Raw genomic sequence first — 20,032 nt, 5'->3', positions numbered from 1 at the left:
TATCTCCACGACAGCTCTTTGGAATCTCGATGATTTCGATTTTCATAATATGTGAATGCAGGCAGCCCTGCATGCGCATGACCTCAATTCAAAATTTATCTCAGACCTTGCTGTGTGTGTGTGGGGAAATAGTGTTCATAGTAGTACTCCGACTTCTAAATGCTACATTATTGCATACACAATGCTGCATAATATTGTCTTTTGTGTTTTGCATTTCAAATGTGCTGTGTAGGACTGTTTTGAGACCATATTTTCTCCAGAAAAACAAGATGATTTTTTAGTAGCATATTTAAGGCAAAATGTCGGTTATATTGTAATCTAATAATCAAGGTTTGTTCTCTTTACCCACTGTTACATGTATATCTATGTGTACTCATTCCACTTCTATCCTACTATTGTATTATCATTGTCTTTTTGTGGCACATTTTGTTGTATAATCCCTCTGGTCCATCATTACGCGGTGTAATGTCCTGTTACTAATGTCACACGTGGATGTGGCAAATTCTAATCGTGGTATTTCCGGTCTATGTCTGTCCACCCGCCCTCACGAATCATCCCTCCCCTTTTTCCCTTGTCGTCTGCGATGTCCTGTCTCTCCAAACACACGCACACATACACCACACACACATGCACACACACATGCACGCACACCCTTTGATGTGCTGCTCCAGATGTCTTGGAATGCGCCAGTGACCCCTGCCTGAATGGAGCGACCTGTCTCGACCTCACAAACGGCTTCCAATGCCAGTGCCCCCAGGGATGGAATGGCACTGTCTGTCAGATTGGTAGGCATGCACTCGCTTCCTGGTTTGGTTCACATACAAAGTTTAACTAATGACAAAACAAACAAGCTTATGAAAAGACACTGTCCTTGTAGAAGAAGATAAGTGTGTTTATTTTTTTATTAAAAAGGGATCGATTTCAAAGCAGAAATTGTTTTAAAAAAGGAAGAAAAAAAGAGAAGTTGAATGATGTCACTGAAATTGTAGAACAAATTAGTTGTGCAATTAATGGTAAAAGTATTGAATTATATCAATTATTGGAGTGTTGACTATTTTGACATTAAGTCATGAAATATGTGTGAAATTTCCAAGTCTGTTGATTAACACTTATCTCATGGGCACCTCCAAGAATTACTCAATACCATAACAATGGTACTTGTGTATCATTCCTGATCTCTTTTGCAACAAAATATGACTTAAAAGACTTATTACTTACTTTTTTCAAGATAAATACTGCCATGATAGGTTACAAACATTAGGTTCTTAAGATACTGAGATATATGGACAGAAAGTGAAAAAAATATTGTTATTTTAGAGAGAGAGTAATTTGACTATAAAGACAGTGACTCTTTGTAGCCTCAGAGAGCTATTCAGATAATTTCTGACTTTTATGAAGTCATTTTGAGCTTCCACATGAAGAGTTCTGGTGACATCATTCATAATCTGTCTGATGTCAATCAATTTTTTTCAAATATTTTACAGACTTACATTGTAATTTGAGATCACAAGTGTCTATGTGGAAAAATTTTCTCCGGTGTGTTGAAATGCAGCACTTGTATATCTGCACAAATGTGCATATTTCCTTGTGTCATTATGCCGCACTAAACCTGAGCACAATTGTCCCCTGCCATTTGTGGCTACTGTGCCATACTAAAAAAATAATCTTTGGTTATTTTTGATGTGCTGTGCCATTGATGAGTGATAACTCCCCAGGTGACAGTGCACTCCTGAATTGTGAATTTTAGCCTTTGCAATCACTTGCTTTTATTTGGAACATTCAGCAGCTCTGAAAATGATTTATTCTTTCTTAGTGTACTACATCGTGTAGTACACTGCCTATGCTGTGATGCCCGAAGAATTCTTACAATCTAGTTCCATTTGTATTGTAACAAAATTTTAACAATGCTTGCTTAGTCTTTTGATGCAAGCAATGTTTTTTTGCACGTTGCATTGGTACAAGTGTAAGCATTAAAAGAAAATACAAGTCAATCTGAATGATAATAAACAAAGTATTGAAGCTATTTCAAAGTCCCCTTTTAAAGTAACTGCTGAATATCTGAAATGTGCAGCTTTGTTCAAGTTAATTATTTCAGTTTATTACATTCTACATCACCACAGAATTGCTAGAATGCATGAGCAGTCCTTGTCAGAATGGAGCAACTTGTTCTGAGCTTATTGGTGGCTATGAGTGCCAATGTGCTGAGGGATGGACAGGAACCAACTGTGAACTAGGTACACATGGATGCATTTTCCAATCATTTTCCCCATTAGACAGGTGCAAAGTCATTCAAGCAATGTGGTACTTGTGTAGTACACCTGTATTTAGGCATTTTTGTAGCGTGTGCAATGGCATTTTATAGGAGAGAGAATGAACATGTGTGTTTCTGATTGATTGTTGTTAGGTTTTTTTTTTTTTTTTTTGGGGGGGGGGATGGGATTTGAATTTTTTTTAGATATCAGTTTAGGAATTTTATCATTTAATCCCAAAGTTTATTTTGTCACAAAGGAGTACACTCACTCATGATACACCATCTATGCAAATAGCATACAGTATTTGAGTGTATCAATCATTTGTCATCCCAAATAAATATGTGACTGTTATTGGATATGGAGTTAACAGTTAAAGTGGTATCAAGTGTTTGAATGATATAAATTTTTCATGAGCCGTTAACACATTAGAGTGTGCAGATAATGAATAAATGTCCAGTGTATCAAAAAGCATGAAATACTACCATCCTCTTATCATGTTTTTTTAAACACATTATGTTTTATATACTTTTACATGTACTCTTTGTTGAAAATGAAAATGAATAAATGAAATAAAATTTAATTAAATGTGTATTTGCAGAGGATACTGCTTGTTCCAGTGACCCTTGTCAAAACGGAGCTACATGCACAGCCTTTACCGGTGGCTTTCTCTGCGTCTGTGCACCTGGCTACGAAGGAACACTATGTGAAGGAGGTGAGCCCTCTATAGATCCAATGTCAGCAATTTTCGGGTTTGATGCACAGTGTGTTCAACCATGCCAGTCAGACAGTGGGTTATGACATTTCTTTGTTGCAGCTGATCAAAGACCATGGAAAGATTTGCACAGCTACATGTTTGACCAATGAAGTAAAATTTGTTTGTAATCCATTTTGCAATCTAATGAAAGGGCACATTGTATAAACATCCATGGGGGTAAGCTTAAACTTTATAAAGGTTTAATCTCAGTAGAGCCTTAAATCATATAGTTGCATGTCTTCAATAAAATTTTGTCGACATTGATGCTTGTAATATGGCACTGCAATATTCAGCTATGTATAGTCCTGTACAGATTGACGACTGACATTTACATGATCCCCTGCAAATTTCTTTGAGATTTTTGTTTATAACAATATGGGATTTTCTATTTGCAACACATTGGGTGTTTGTAAAACAATCTACCACAAAATGTGATGTAGAATTACAGTGAAATGGATTCTTCAGAAGCATTGAAATATTCCGTTTACAATGAAACATCCACATTTTAGGGATTACAGCGTCAGAAGCAGCTACATTTACACAGAAAGATGCTCAGTATTGCTCAAGACTAGTATTGCCCTCCTGTTGTTACATTACATTTGATTTTATTGGTTGGTTGTGCAAGTAATGTTTTATTCACTGGGGATGTCTTTTCATCAGATATCAACGAGTGTGACCCCAACCCGTGCCAGAATGGAGCCACCTGTACTGAAGGGATCGCATCTTTCTTTTGCGAGTGTCCTCCAGGCTGGACTGGAACCACATGTGCTGATGGTAAAACTCCTTTCACACAATCTGTACGGTACATATCTCACTCACAGTGTCAATGATATGATTTCTGCACATCCGAAAAATTGTAGGATATGCCCTGAGATTGTCCAATCATACTCAGCCAGTGTTCACTTCTGAATTATGAAGTACAATGTACCAATAAGACTTAATATTCAAATATAATGAAAGATGTTTATATTAGCCATTACAGTGTATGTAGTCAAAAAAATATCTTGAGATGGATAAATTCTTCTTCAATGTTCTCGTTTCCCCTGCTGATGACAATACGTGCATTATATTGTTTGTGTACACTCTATACAGACATAGCGGAATGTGTCAGCAACCCGTGCCAGAACAACGGCACCTGTGTGGATATCAACCAGGCCTTTGTCTGCCTTTGTCCCCCTGGCTACTCAGGGACACTCTGTCAAGAAGGTAAAAAAAAAATCATTTGTGTGTGTTTGTGTGTGTGTGTGTTCGTGTGTGCGTAATTCTTTCCAGGTTCTCTTGGCAGGTTTATGTTTCAAATCAACCTTGTTGAATCTGTGAGCTGCTGCACATGAAGTGTGCTGTGTGATGCTCTTTGTAACATTTAGAATAATAATCTGACGACTAAGTTACCTTTCTTCTTTTTTTGCACTCTATCATTTTAAAATGTGTCAGTGTGCAGCTGTGATGGCTTCTAGCATATCTACGTTGAACCTCTTATTTTTTTATTCTTTCTTTCTAAAATGATATATGAGCTTTGCAGTGCAGTTTCAACCTTTGCAGCTTTACTGTCTTACACTCTGATTACACCTTCGGCATGTGTCTATAATCTTCCGTTAATGGATGCCTGTATCTTGTATTGCATTTCAACTGTTACAGTGAGATGAGTCCTTGCTCCTTCGATTGAAAACCTTTATGCACAAAACATTTGAATAGTGGTGCAGTAGTCCAATTCTATCACCTTAGTTCCTTTTCTTCTGGAATGATTCTGCAATAACGGTGTTGTTATTTCTGTTTTGACACTTTCATGTCTACACGTATGTAACAAATCCTTTTAGCTTTAGGAAAATAGATGAATATATTTTTCTTTAGTCATCACTTTGGAATGGAATAATTTGCAGCATATTCGAGCTAACATGCATGGTTATTCACATATTTGCTGTCAATCTATGCACAGTTAGAATATACTACCTTCGGAATGATACACTTTGCTTTGCTGATATACTTTATCTGCTAGCTCTCTCTTTATGCACATTTCTTTTCTACCTATTCACTGTCCTAGAATTTTCAGAGTGCCTTATTAACCCTTGCCTGAATGGTGGCATGTGCTATAACTTCACGGATGGGGTTGTTTGTGATTGTGCACCGGGCTACAATGGCACATTCTGCGAAATTGTCGTCAGTTGCGTGAACAATCCGTGCCAGAATGGTGCGGCCTGCATCGACAGGGGCGCAGGATACGAGTGTCTGTGCCAAGACGGCTGGGAAGGCCGCAACTGTGAGACGGAGATCGACGAATGCCAGCAAATGAGTTGCCTAAATGGAGCCACCTGCATTGACCTGGTTGCTGGCTTTGTGTGCCTGTGCCCTCCTGCCTATAGAGGGAGCTTTTGTGATATACGTACGACTACATTTAGTATATTCCCTAGAATCATAACATACAATGTATTGTGCAGTGTGCATTGGATTGGGGTAATGTTCCTTCATATCCTCTTTATATAGGTCAGGGGGGCATTTCATGAAGGAACTTGTCGGATAAAATATCTGACAAGTCAATTATATCCGACAAGTTCAGAGAAATCAGCCAATCAGACTAAAGAATTTCTCAAAACTTGTCAGATATAATTGACTTGTCAGATATTTTATCCGACAAGTTCCTTCATGAAATGCCCCCCAGATGCTGTGCACAAGCTTGATGTTTATTTGAAAATGGCACTGTGAGATAAAACAGCTCATGAAATAGTGAACATTACCTGAAATCCTTGAAGTGTGTATAACATTTATACTTACACAATTTTACTTGGGAGGACATGGCGTTTTTACTTTCTTCGTAACTTACAGTTGTACAAACATTATGTTGCTCACAGTGGATGGAAGTGTAAAAATAAAATGATGCAAGTTGACTGCAGTAAATTCATTGTAGGTTAATATGCTGTAGTGAACTCTGGAACATTGCCAACTAAGTGTACATGTACATGTTTTTGGTTTTTCCATCTTTTTCGATCTTTGTTTATTAATTCAAAGAGACCCACATACAATGTATGTGCCACAAGTACCCAGATATTCTCCCACTGACAATGTTTGCTTCATATTTCTTGTGTTTCTTCGTCCTTAGAAATCATGGAATGTGACAGCGATCCCTGTCAAAATAATGCTACATGTGTAGATGGCATTGCACGCTACGAGTGTGTCTGCCAGCCGGGATGGACTGGTACAAATTGTGAGATTGGTGAGTAGCCTACATATTCTGGATGGAAGATGATAGCAGTATTACTTTGTCAAGATGAAATGATGGAATAGTTTATTGACAAACATCCAAATGTGGTAGATCCATCTTCAGGTAACTACAAAACTAAGCAAAAGACAAATTCAATGACTGAAGTTGAAGTTGAAGTTTATTGACTCAATGACCCTCATGGGGTGTGGGAGTACAATACCAATTGCAAATTATTTTGTACAAAATATAATAATTTCAAATAAAATTTAACAGATATACATGTATAGCACAAATATATACAGGATATCAGCATATCAAATACAATTTGCATACAAATGTAAATGTATGTTATGGATAATGCTTTATACAAATGTAAATCTATTTCTATAAAATCACAAACAATGCAGGCACTGCCTGATGCAAATATTCATACAAAAGATACATAGAATAAACTAAAACAAACAATAATAAAGTGTACAGTAACTAATGAAAAAGGACATTATCTTACAAACTTCAAGATAAGTCTTTTTCTTAGTGGAATTAAACAATTGATTGTATTATGATCGTATTACTCATGATTAAGTAGAATTCTTATACCTTGCGTCATTAAAGCCACAATGGTGTGTATCTTAGCAGTCACACTGAAGTTTTTTAACATCAATATTTAATTCTTTATGATGGAGTTTCCTTTCAAAAGTCACTTTTAATTTCTTTCAATCCATCATAAATCAGTCAGCCTCATTTCAAGTGTACTGTACATGTGTAAGGTGTATGCTGCTACTTCACAAAGGTATTTTGTGAACTGATTTTGTACATGGCGCGATATTATGGCTACTACAGCTACATACATCTTGTTGATGGGCTCCTGTGGTAAGAATTAATAATGTGCAGTGTTATTCATCAAAACAAATCATATACTGTAGGCCTGCATCAGTTTTAAGTTGCTCTTGGTCCAGTATTGTACAGTACTGTACTTATCTAAGAAATATGGAAGATTTCATTTGATTGTCTTAATAACATGCAAGAGTAAAAATAACATAGCATGTCAAGCATTAAAGGTCCACTTTACCTTTGGGAGCAGTGATTTAAAAAAAATGTTCAAGATATCATATTTGATGCATAATACATTGTATAAGGAGATATCAGTATTTATCTCAATAAATCGTAATTGTAGATGGTTTAATCTGGAAACATTTTTATCATAACTATAGGTCACATTTTGTGTATTTAACATTATTTAACATCAATTTTACTGATTCAAATTTTTACAGTGGTTGTTTCTATTCCGAACTCACATTTTATAACCATTTTAAAGCACCAATGCTGGGTTTTTGTTTCATCTGCAAATGGTAAATTATGTATTTAACACTGTCACTTCCCTTTTCTTTGTTCAGACATTCTGGAGTGTGCCAGTGACCCCTGTGCCAATGGAGCAACCTGTGTAGACCTCACCAATGGTTACCAATGTCTGTGTGCAACAGGTTGGACTGGAACACATTGTGAAAATGGTGGGTCCTCATCCTCCTCTAAATCTTATTTGTGTTCAATCATAAATCCATCCACACCGTAATACTTGTAGTGGTAGTACTGGCATTGATGCAGGAACAGCAACTGAAAGAAAACAATAAGTGTACATTGTGTTGCCTTTTTTTCACTGTGTATGGGTTCCTGTTTGATTTTTAGAAGGCAGTCCATGCATTGACTGGTTGATTCAGCACTCGGGTTGCATGGAGTAAAGTAGGATGCTCTCAGTAAAGTGAGTCTGCACAGAAGATGCAATCTAATAGGGGACATGTGCCAGTTCTGTACATATAGTATTCAAGAACAGCAATGGCAGGGGTGTACATACAAGTGTACATGTATAATCCATGATATTTTGAAAGAGGACCTACAGTGCACAGAAACTTTTGTAGTTGGCCAAGTACAATGTAATGTTTACTTATAAGCAAATTAAACAAAATTTTTTATTTAAAAAACAATGGTTTCACATCACTTCTGGTACTGTATACACAGTGTACATTTCACAGTCTTTTTATCTTTATTGTGAGTTTCATGAAATTGTCACGGTTAGAAATTTTGCCCTTGGTAGTATGTATGCACTGCATAATGTCTGGGATTGTTGCAGATTAATTGTTCTCTTGAAAGAGACAAATACTACTTTCTCATTCCACAGCCGCAGTTCTCAGTTGCATTTGAACCATTTGTGAAATTCCCAATTCCCAAAGAATTAAACTTTCAAAACACATAACTTACATGTACAATGTATACAGTGTTTCTAGCAGAAGGACTTTCCAGATTATAACACGTGCAATATTCTTTTCTGTTTTAATTTTCTCACATTATTTAAAGAAATCATGGAATGCTTCAGCAATCCATGTGAAAATGGAGCCACCTGCTTGGACTTGATTGGTTTTTATGAGTGCCGCTGCCCTGCTGGCTGGACTGGTGTCAACTGTGAAACAGGTACAGTCTATCATCAGAAGAAAAAAAAAAATAAAGATGATGAAGTCAGGACTGGTCTTCTCGTCATTGCTTCATGCTTCTTTCCCTCACTTTCTCTTCTGTCTTTTTTTTTTTCTGTAGACCTGCACTTCCAAAATGAAAGATAGATTTCAACTATGGAAAAAAAAAACTTAGCTTTTAAGTGCTCTAGATGCACAAATATAAATACAAGAAGGAGATGAAACCGCTAATGCTGGTGAGAGTGGACACTACAGTTGTTAAGAGATGATACATGTAGTAGGTTTTATAGATAGTTGTTTTGAGGTTTGTGTGTGGCTAGAGTAGATTTGAAACACTGCACAGTCTACAGTGATATCTTAAGAGCGCCATAATAATTGTTCTGCCCTCATGCTCATGTAATCTACACAAGTGATGAATTCCTTTATACAATAGAGGCATTTATTCACAATCTTCATGTAGTGACTTATCTAACACTGTCAAGATAGGACAAATTCAGCGAAGCATTTTCACTTGATAGTGTATAAAGCAACTTCTGTCTTCAGCAATGTATTAAGGGAACTTTTACCACTGGCAGAAAGTGATATTTATCTGTCACCTGTGATATGATATGCTTTCCTTGTGTGCTGAGCTGTCAAGTACATAGTGTACAGGGTGGAAAAGCTGTCTATCTGTTCACATACAAGGAAATATCATCTTATTATGTCTCTGACATAAATTGCATAGAAATCCTGGAATGTTCCAGCGACCCCTGTCAGAATGGTGCAACCTGTGAGGAGCTCATCAATGGCTACGTGTGCGTATGCTCTCTGGGCTTCACTGGAACCCTCTGTGAACAAGGTACGAACTTCAAGCTTCATGTGTTCTATGGATTCATTGTGTTTCGTAGATTTGTTCCCTGTCACTTTTATTTTATTTCTGTCGTGAAATTTGTTTTAACGTGTTCAATTCAGTAATTCTAGTAGTTTGTTGTTGCATGTCTCTTACAATTTATGTCATAACATTCATGTAGATCAGAATTGTGGTGTTGATGTTCCCCATTTAAATGATTTTTTAAGGCCTGCATACAGGTCATGACCTGCATGTTTATGCACAATCAATGCACGATCGTACCAACTTACTTTAACTTAGATTAGTCTGTTTCGTAGTGCTTGCCTTCCACCATTTTTTATGTTGTCCTGTAATGAGTAGTTTGCAGAAATAATGCATAACTTTGCATGTGTGTGTAGTGTTCCTTGGTACCCTCCCTGATATGTGACAATATCTTGACAAATAAAAAGTGTCTCATGAGTAGCATACACTGTAGTTCTCATATGTTAACATTTTGATATGTTGATCAAGAACAGATCTTGATCATACATCAAACATGACACATTACCAATATGTTGTACATTTGAGGCTTATGCCCGAGACAAACTAACAGACAATTGAAATTAAGCTATTGATATCATAGAAGGAAGGGGAAAAGAGAGAAGGGGAAATAGAAAATGAATCATGTGGCACACATGTCATTATCTTCAGTCTCAACTCAGCTGTTGGTGTCAAATTTATTTGCACGCAAGGACAAAACGTAGTCAAAAATCTGCAAATGGCTTAATATGTGAGTCCTTATTTGCATATGCCTGTTGTGTATAGCATTACGCAACCTACCGAAAGCTCTTGAATATCTGTTTCAGTGATTAATTCGTGAAACAAAAGTTACAAAAAGTGGAGCATGAATTAGATCAATAACCACACCCTGTGTATGCCTTCATGTGAAGTGTGTAATACTGTCATTTCAAAGTTTTGCATGCCTAAAACGTGTGTTTTGCACTCATATATATTTATTCAGCATTCTGTGCAATTGATAAGTGATGCATTGTTCCTGGCAGTCTCTAACTATAACAATGCATGTGCTGTTTCTGCAAATCTGTGCTCTTGTAAAGTGAAATGCAAGTATATGGACAAACGCTCATATATATTTGCACGCATTGACAGGGCATATTTGCCAGATTGCTTGTTCGACATCTAGCAGACGGCATTTGCGCAACTTGTAACTGTGTCATGTGGTGATTGACCCGTAACATTTTGAGTGAGCCACTAAAACTGATGCCGCATGCTCGTCAGAATCCCCCTGCACCAAGTCAGTGACTGACACCACCACCATATACTCGTTTTTTTTTTTTGCGATTAACCCGTTCTGCGTTGAGTGTCTAACCCCAACAATGGAGCCTGCCAATATCTAACCTCACGGAGCAGCAATTTCAAGATAAGTATGATGTTTCCCCTTCACACACATGTTGTGTTATGTGTTCACTCCCTTTATTAAAATGTCTCATGGACATTTACACCCCTACATTGGATCACATAGAAGTATACATTCATATGTTATGATTTACTAGACTGTTAGAGGACACGTTATCAACTACATGTAGGTTGTACATGCGTTGACTAAGAATGGCAATATTGGCATGTTTTGAATAGTGTTTTCGATGCGTCAACGATTAATTTGCCCACAGTATTGTACAGGTATTGCTAGACTTCAAATTTTCTAGTCTGTGGTTTATTCAAGCAGATGGCAAATGACTGGTCAATACCCAGGATTACGATTTCTTAAATTGTAAATTTGCCCTTTTGAAAATGGTATACACCAAGAGAAAACCAATATGCTTTGCTATTTTATGCACTTGTATCTGAAGTTCCACTATTTTAACAAATAACATATGCCAATTTTATTCTCATAATAAGGGTACACAATTATAGCTCTTGCATCTCATTTCTTTTTAAAGCTGCTAATAGCCTTGCTGTGAATGTACATCACTCAGATTTGGCTTTGAAAATAATCTGACTAAAGCAGATTTTTTTTTTCTGTGTGATCTCAAGATGATAAGATAACTTGTATTTCAAGCTCCACTTTTTTAACAAATAACATTTGCCATTTTTATTCTCGTAAGGGTACACAATAATAGTTCTTGCATCTCATTTTTTAAAGCTGAAAATAGCCTTGCTGTGAAGGTACATCACTCAGATTTGGCTTTGAAAATAACCTGACTATAGCAGATTTTTTTTTTCTGTGTGATCTCAAGATGATTAGATTTGTAATACTCTTGGCAAAGACTCTGCATGCACTATAAAATGACACCTGATTTGTCCTTTTTACAGAAATCCTGGAATGTGCCAGTAACCCTTGTCAGAATGGTGCAACATGTGCAGAACTGATAGGCGGATATGAGTGTGTTTGTGCTCCAGGATGGAATGGTACCATCTGTGACATATTAATTGATGATTGTGTGTTGGACCCATGCTTGAATGGTGCCACATGCATCAACCTTCAAGTGGGCTATCTCTGTGAATGTCCACCAGGCTGGAATGGAACCAACTGTGAAGTAAACATAGATGAGTGTGTCAGTGATCCCTGTCTGAATGGAGGCACCTGCATTGATGAGGTGAATAGATTCACTTGTCAATGTGCCGAAGGTTGGGCAGGTCGTTTCTGTGGCACAGAGATCCTTGAGTGTCTGAGTAATCCCTGCCTGAATGGAGCAACCTGTGTTGATCTGATTGCTGGCTACCAATGTGAATGTTCAGCAGGATGGACAGGCACCCACTGTGAGGTTGAGATCATGGAGTGTGAATCTGATCCTTGCCAGAATGGAGCCACCTGTGTTGACCTGATTGGTAGTTACCAATGTCTTTGTACACCAGGATGGAATGGCACAGACTGTGCAACAGGTAGGTTGTTCATATTAAGTATAAATTTTTAGCTCACCTGTGTCAAAAGTGGAAGTGAGCTATTGCTATCACTCACTCCATAGCGTCCATCGTGCATCATGCGTCATGTGTCGTCTGTTTACTTTGTACAATTTCTTCTTCTTCTTGAAAACCCCAACACAGATTTTCACCAAACTTGGCAGGTAACTGTAGCACCCCTAGGGAGATAGGGCATTGATTTGTTTAAATAGGCAACATTTCCAATGTGGGATTCCTCTGGAGCATGTTGCACTGGGGTGGGGGGGGGGGATAGACAAAACCCTCAAATGAAGGAATCTTTACAAATCTCAAGGTAGTGCTATACATAAATGAGATTGGCAAGTGTAGGTTGAACTTTGTTCATGGCAAATTTGGAAAGGGCTGGGGAGTGGGGGGGGGGGGGGGGACTAAATTAGGGCCAGTATTCATTTTTTTCCCCTTCTTCTGGAAAATGGATTGTCAGATTTTCACCAAACTTGGCATTGATTATTGTAAGTGTGATAGAATATCTATATGTATGGGGGGATGGCTAAGCCAAAAAATTAAGAAGTCCTTACAAATCTTCTTCTCAAGAACCAGAAGGGATGAATTAAGTTCGTGCTATGAATAAATAGATTGATGACTGTAGTTTCAAGTTTGTTTAGGGTAGATCTGGAGGTAGGCTGGTGGGGGGGGGGGTTCAAGTTGGGGCCCAATTTTCACATTTTCATCTTTTTGAAAATGCATGGTCAGATTTCCACCAAACTTAATAGGTGTTTAACATGACTGAGTAGAAAATGTATTTGTACAAATGGGCATAACTCCCTACTTCTGAGGGCACCCAACTGCACATTGGTATGTGTGTTTGTCACCAAACTTGGCAGGCATTATCACCAGGGTGACAGTATAAATGTATTTTGAACACAAGGAATCCGGGACCTCCTAATTAGAGAGTCTAAAAAAAATGTTGAAGACCCCAAGAACTTTATTAAAGTAAATACATTAACCTTTTGTGAATGTACTTTTGAGGATATTTATGGTAAATCCAGGGGTCAGGTGGGACCAAATTGATCTCTTTTTTTCATTGAAACTGCGTAGTCAAATTTTCATAATACAGTGTGCTTGGCAGGTGTTTTTACCAGTGTGATACAATATACACCGTACAAATGGACGCCATGCCCCCCTGTAGGTCCTCAAAGCTGCCCCAAAGTTTGGAATGTTCTCAGGTAATAATCTGCAAGAATGCATGGAAGGTGAACTTGCAATACTTGGGCGAGTGTGAGTCCCTGGTCTCATTTAGAAATAAATCTTGTAACCCTTGAACTGATGTAATTATATCTTTGATGTCTGTTAGAGTGTAAGTAATTCTGTTCAAATTGAAAAGATGATACTGTAGAATTTTTTATGTCACCAACTCAGAGGTGAGGAATATGGACCATTCAAAGGAGAATCAGTGTAAGTGGAATTCTATTGTAACAAAGTGCATCATCCTTTGATCTTGTCAAGCCTCATGGGTCTTGTTTGCAAACTTACTGACAAGCAGGGAGGAAGAAAGTGTACATGTATATGTTACCGAAAATGCACATGAAAGCATTGTCCATGATACTTCTATGGCAAACTGAGAAAAAGCAGATGGTGTTTCTCTAAGATATGTCGGAACTTGAAATAGTACACAAGTTAAAACTACCACCTGTCTGACATAAAAAAGTCTTGAATTCAGTGAGCAGTTTAGCAAGTTTCTTGCATTTCATTTTATGTAATGTATTAAAATTGTATTTGTAGCTTACACCTATCTTTGAAATACATGTACAGATACACTGTATTTATATCAATGAAAAATGGTGTGCCACTACTTATACTAACAGGTGACTTTTCTCATTTAACCCAAAGTTTATGCAAGTGTTATTTGTCAATTGAGTAATTCTTCTTTTTTGACTTTGTTCTCTCCTAGAAATTAATGACTGTGCTGGAAATCCTTGCATGAATGGAGCTACATGTATTGATCAGCTAGCAATGTATGAGTGCATCTGTGCTCCAGGCTGGAATGGAACAAACTGTGAAGATAACATCCAAGAATGTGCCAGTAACCCATGTCAAAATGGTGCCACATGTGTTGATCAGATCAATGGATTCATCTGTGAGTGTCCTGTAGGCTATGGAGGAATCCTGTGTGACGTTGACATTCCAGAGTGTTTTAGTGATCCCTGCCAAAATGGAGCCACCTGTGTGGATCTTGTTGGAGGCTTTGTCTGTCTTTGTGCAGTTGGATGGGAAGACTCGAGATGTGAGACAGAAATCCTGGAATGTGCCAGTAACCCTTGTCAGAACGGTGCAACATGTGCAGAGCTGATAGGTGGTTATGAGTGCATCTGTGCCCCAGGATGGAATGGTACCATCTGTGACGTATTAATCGATGACTGTGTGTTGGATCCATGCTTGAATGGTGCCACATGCATCAACCTTCAAGTGGGCTATCTCTGTGAATGTCCACCAGGCTGGAATGGAACCAACTGTGAAGTAAACATTGATGAGTGTGCCAGTGATCCTTGTCTTAATGGAGGCACCTGCATTGATGAGGTGAATAGATTCACTTGTCAATGTGCCGAAGGTTGGGCAGGTCGTTTCTGTGGTACAGAGATCCTTGAGTGTCTGAGTAATCCCTGCCTGAATGGAGCAATCTGTGTTGATCTGATTGCTGGCTACCAATGTGAATGTTCAGCAGGGTGGACAGGCACCCACTGTGAGGTTGAGATCATGGAGTGTGAATCTGATCCTTGCCAGAATGGAGCCACCTGTGTTGACCTGATTGGTAGTTACCAATGTCTTTGTACACCAGGATGGAATGGCACAGACTGTGAAACAGGTAGGTTGTTAATGTCTTGAGGGTGTGTTAAGTCATTTTATTTCTTAATTTCGAATTAAAATTTTCTAAAATGTCTGGCTTTTTTTGCTGATATCCCGGCATAAACTTTTCTTCTGAGTCCTCAAATTTGTGTTTTTAGCATTTTGGAACAGAATTTAATCTTTAGTAAAATGAAGCTTATACTAATGTTATGCTTGAAGCTAGAATCTTCAAAGAACTTTGAACGAAACCGATATGAATGCTCTGATAAGCCAAGAATTATTTGATATTGAAGTGACAGCACGTTTTATGCTAGGAATTCAGATGACTCGGGTAACAGAAGAGCTCCTTCTGTGATATTCTGTGGCTGCATGATGCATGAGAACAGCTCATATGACTATACTCAAACTATGACAAAGTGCTTACATGTCTTACATGAAAAATTATCAAAAATGTGTGTCTGATAAGATCTATGTGTTGAGAAAGAGCATCCTATACTTGTACATGAAGAATATGAAAATATCCAAAGCATTTCTCTTGCAGATAGAGAAAAGTGAGACTGTTTCTCACAGGCAATTGTTAGAGCTTTGATTATTATTTATGATAAAAAATAGCAACTGCTTAAATAACAAAGCAGTCACAGGAGTTAAGCTTCCAACCTGACCAGATGTCAGAACTCCATTTAGCATATGATACAAATTTTCAAAGCTCTCCTTTCTTGGTTGTTGTTGATGGGGTTTTTTCTCTTTCAAACTGAATGATTAGTATTGTACTTCTTGGATAGCTCAAATCAAATCCAGAACATAAAATTTGTCATCAGGTAACAATTCTCTTATAAATGTGTTCTCTCCAAGAAATTGATGACTGTGCTGGAAATCCTTGCATGAATGGAGCTACATGTATTGATCAGCTAGCAATGTATGAGTGCATCTGTGCTCCAGGCTGGAATGGAACAAACTGTGAAGATAACATCCAAGAATGTGCCAGTGACCCATGTCAAAATGGTGCCACATGTGTTGATCAGATCAACGGATTCATCTGTGAGTGCCCTGTAGGCTACGAAGGAATCCTGTGTGAGGTTGACATTCAAGAATGTTCCAGCAGTCCCTGCCAAAATGGAGCCACCTGTGTGGATCTTGTTGGAGGCTTTGTCTGTCTTTGTGCAGTTGGATGGGAAGACTCAAGATGTGAGACAGAGATCCTGGAATGTGCCAGTAACCCTTGTCAGAATGGTGCAACATGTGCAGAGCTGATAGGTGGTTATGAGTGCATCTGTGCCCCAGGATGGAATGGTACCATCTGTGACGTATTAATCGATGACTGTGTGTTGGATCCATGCTTGAATGGTGCCACATGCATCAACCTTCAAGTGGGCTATCTCTGTGAATGTCCACCAGGCTGGAATGGAACCAACTGTGAAGTAAACCTAGATGAGTGTGTCAGTGATCCCTGTCTGAATGGAGGCACCTGTATTGATGAGGTGAATAGATTCACTTGTCAATGTGCCGAAGGTTGGGCAGGTCGTTTCTGTAGTACAGAGATCCTTGAGTGTCTGAGTAACCCCTGCCTTAATGGAGCAACCTGTATTGATCTGATTGCTGGCTACCAATGTGAATGTTCAGCAGGATGGACAGGCACTCACTGTGAGGTTGAGATCTTAGAGTGTGAATCTGATCCTTGCCAGAATGGAGCCACCTGTGTTGACCTGATTGGTAGTTACCAATGTCTTTGTACACCAGGATGGAATGGCACTGACTGTGAAACAGGTAGGGTGTTATAATGTATAGCTTTTCTTTTTAGTATCACCTTCTTACCCTTGAAAAACAGTAATGATTTTTTCCATGTATTTCAGAGCACAGGTAATTTTATTCTGTGTCAAAGGATTATCGTATCTGTGAGTAAATTCAGCCCCTTGTAATGGGGTCTTGTAGGGGGTATTGTTTACTCATTTGGCCAATTCAACCCACAAAGACGGTATACTGAATTGAAAATTGCTCAAGAGCATGACAATTGCAATTGTTTTTCTGCCATTCAAGGGAGAATTAATCTGTTCATAACATACTAATACTGTATAGATTTGTTCAAAGCTCTTTCTTCTTTGTTTTGTTTTGTTTTCATAGACATGATTTATCATGAATTAACACTTCTCTTTTGAATTTGTTCTCTCCCAGAAATCAATGACTGTGCAGGAAATCCTTGCATGAATGGCGCTACATGTATTGATCAGCTAGCAATGTATGAGTGCATCTGTGCTCCAGGCTGGAATGGAACAAACTGTGAAGATAACATCCAAGAATGTGCCAGTGACCCATGTCAAAATGGTGCCACATGTGTTGATCAGATCAACGGATTCATCTGTGAGTGTCCTGTAGGCTATGGAGGAATCCTGTGTGACGTTGACATTCCAGAATGTTTTAGTGATCCCTGCCAAAATGGAGCCACCTGTGTGGATCTTGTTGGAGGCTTTGTCTGTCTTTGTGCAGTTGGATGGGAAGACTCAAGATGTGAGACAGAGATCCTGGAATGTGCCAGTAACCCTTGTCAGAATGGTGCAACATGTTCAGAACTGATAGGCGGTTATGAGTGCATCTGTGCCCCAGGATGGAATGGTACCATTTGTGACATGTTGATAGATGATTGTGTGTTGGACCCATGCTTGAATGGTGCCACATGCATCAACCTTCAAGTGGGCTATCTCTGTGAATGTCCACCAGGCTGGAATGGAACAAATTGTGAAGTAAACATAGATGAGTGTGTCAGTGATCCCTGTCTTAATGGAGGCACCTGCATTGATGAGGTGAATAGATTCACTTGTCAATGTGCCGAAGGTTGGGCAGGTCGTTTCTGTGGTACAGAGATCCTTGAGTGTCTGAGTAATCCCTGCCTGAATGAAGCAACCTGTATTGATCTGATTGCTGGCTACCAATGTGAATGTTCAGCAGGATGGACAGGCACCCACTGTGAGGTTGAGATCTTAGAGTGTGAATCTGATCCTTGCCAGAATGGAGCCACCTGTGTTGACCTGATTGGCAGATATCAGTGTCTTTGTACACCAGGATGGAATGGCACAGATTGTTCACTAGGTAAGCTACCCTACACAGATTTTGGTTGAAGTGCTGTTTACTCATTTTCATGTTGTATGGTTGTACAAATGTATTAATTAAAGAAAAAAAAAAACAATAAGTAAGGAAACACACACAAAGCTTTTTCTCAGAAAATTCATATCTTCAAATAAATTGCAAGATGCAGTGGCAGGTATTGATGTTATTAATGAAATATGTCAGTAATTTGACTTGAGATCAATTCCATAGTGTGAACTGGGGTTCGTTACTCACCAATCAAGAACTACATGTACAAATGTATGGAGGAGAGGGAAGACAATATGTAATTGCTTTCTGCTATATATTTGCCTTTTACAAGAGTGGAAAAGTGCACTGAGTTAGAAGTGGTCAAAGCTTGCGAGTGTATCCAATATTGTGTGGAGATTTGCCCTTGTGTATCTTCAATGTCTTCAAGTCAGTCTTTCAGTCATTTGTCTTTCAGATACTGAAGACAACCATATGATGTGAATAGCAAATAAGTTGATACCTCACACCTTTGTTTCATCTTTCATTTGATATGGTTTTGATTTTTTGGTCACTATTGTCTATTTGTGTGGGGTTTTTTTTTTTTTGTGTGTGTGTGTGTGAATCTACAAATTTTGTTTCTCCGTGATGACTATGACAAATTTTCGAGTCCTCGTTCTCTCTTTTGATTCACAATAGAAATCAATGACTGTGCTGGGAATCCTTGCATGAATGGAGCTACATGTATTGATCAGCTAGCAATGTATGAGTGCATCTGTGCTCCAGGCTGGAATGGAACAAACTGTGAAGATAACATCCAAGAATGTGCCAGTGACCCATGTCAAAATGGTGCCACATGTGTTGATCAGATCAATGGATTCATCTGTGAGTGCCCTGTAGGCTATGGAGGAATCCTGTGTGACGTTGACATTCCAGAGTGTTTTAGTGATCCCTGCCAAAATGGAGCCACCTGTGTGGATCTTGTTGGAGGCTTTGTCTGTCTTTGTGCAGTTGGATGGGAAGACTCAAGATGTGAGACAGAGATCCTGGAATGTTCCAGTAACCCTTGTCAGAATGGTGCAACATGTGCAGAGCTGATAGGTGGTTATGAGTGCATTTGTGCTCCGGGATGGAATGGAACAACTTGTGAGACATTGATAGATGATTGTTTGAATAATCCATGCTTGAATGGCGCCACATGCACCAACCTTCAGGTTGGCTATCTCTGTGAATGTCCACCAGGCTGGAATGGAACCAACTGTGAAGTAAACATTGATGAGTGTGCCAGTGATCCCTGTCTGAATGGAGGCACCTGCATTGATGAGGTGAATAGATTCACTTGTCAATGTGCCGAAGGTTGGGCAGATCAGTTCTGTGGCACAGAGATCCAAGAGTGTCTGAGTAATCCCTGCCTGAATGAAGCAACCTGTGTTGATCTGATTGCTGGCTACCAATGTGAATGTTCAGCAGGATGGACAGGCACTCACTGCGAGATTGAAATTGATGAGTGCGAGTCAGACCCTTGCCAGAATGGAGCCACTTGCAATGATCTCTTGGGCGGATATGAATGCATTTGTGCCCCAGGATGGAATGGCACCAACTGTGAAATCGGTGAGTGTTTGTTATATATCATTATGACCTCTTAAATTGCAGCTATCACACTTCAGCAAATGAAATGTATAGAAACTTGTATACTTTATCATTTTTTATTACAGTGCTTGTAGTTATATGGTATATGGTATTACTTTAAACAAT

At 38.7% G+C, this 20,032-nt stretch overlaps 1 protein-coding gene across 1 annotated transcript in view; it reads left to right on the top strand.

Moving 5' to 3' along the window:
• LOC139726079 (uncharacterized) overlaps nt 1–20,032 on the top strand; it is a 217,931-nt gene that overhangs the window by 129,398 nt on the left and 68,501 nt on the right. Inside the window, 17 exon segments of the mRNA XM_071637162.1 lie at nt 672–785; nt 2,121–2,234; nt 2,851–2,964; nt 3,667–3,780; nt 4,099–4,212; nt 5,048–5,386; nt 6,101–6,214; nt 7,597–7,710; nt 8,552–8,665; nt 9,389–9,502; nt 11,804–12,373; nt 16,067–16,520; nt 16,749–16,924; nt 17,444–17,785; nt 17,900–18,040; nt 18,155–18,277; nt 19,187–19,888. Of these exon segments, the coding sequence (XP_071493263.1) occupies nt 672–785; nt 2,121–2,234; nt 2,851–2,964; nt 3,667–3,780; nt 4,099–4,212; nt 5,048–5,386; nt 6,101–6,214; nt 7,597–7,710; nt 8,552–8,665; nt 9,389–9,502; nt 11,804–12,373; nt 16,067–16,520; nt 16,749–16,924; nt 17,444–17,785; nt 17,900–18,040; nt 18,155–18,277; nt 19,187–19,888 (3,873 nt within the window).

Source organism: Diadema antillarum, unplaced genomic scaffold, assembly GCF_040938485.1.
Source record: "Diadema antillarum isolate AM-2024a unplaced genomic scaffold, OU_Dant_1.0 seq00000079_RagTag, whole genome shotgun sequence".
Classification (NCBI taxonomy): Eukaryota; Metazoa; Echinodermata; class Echinoidea; order Diadematoida; family Diadematidae; genus Diadema; species Diadema antillarum.
Note: the sequence above shows the minus strand (reverse complement) of the source record. Positions and strands in the feature narration are given on the sequence as shown.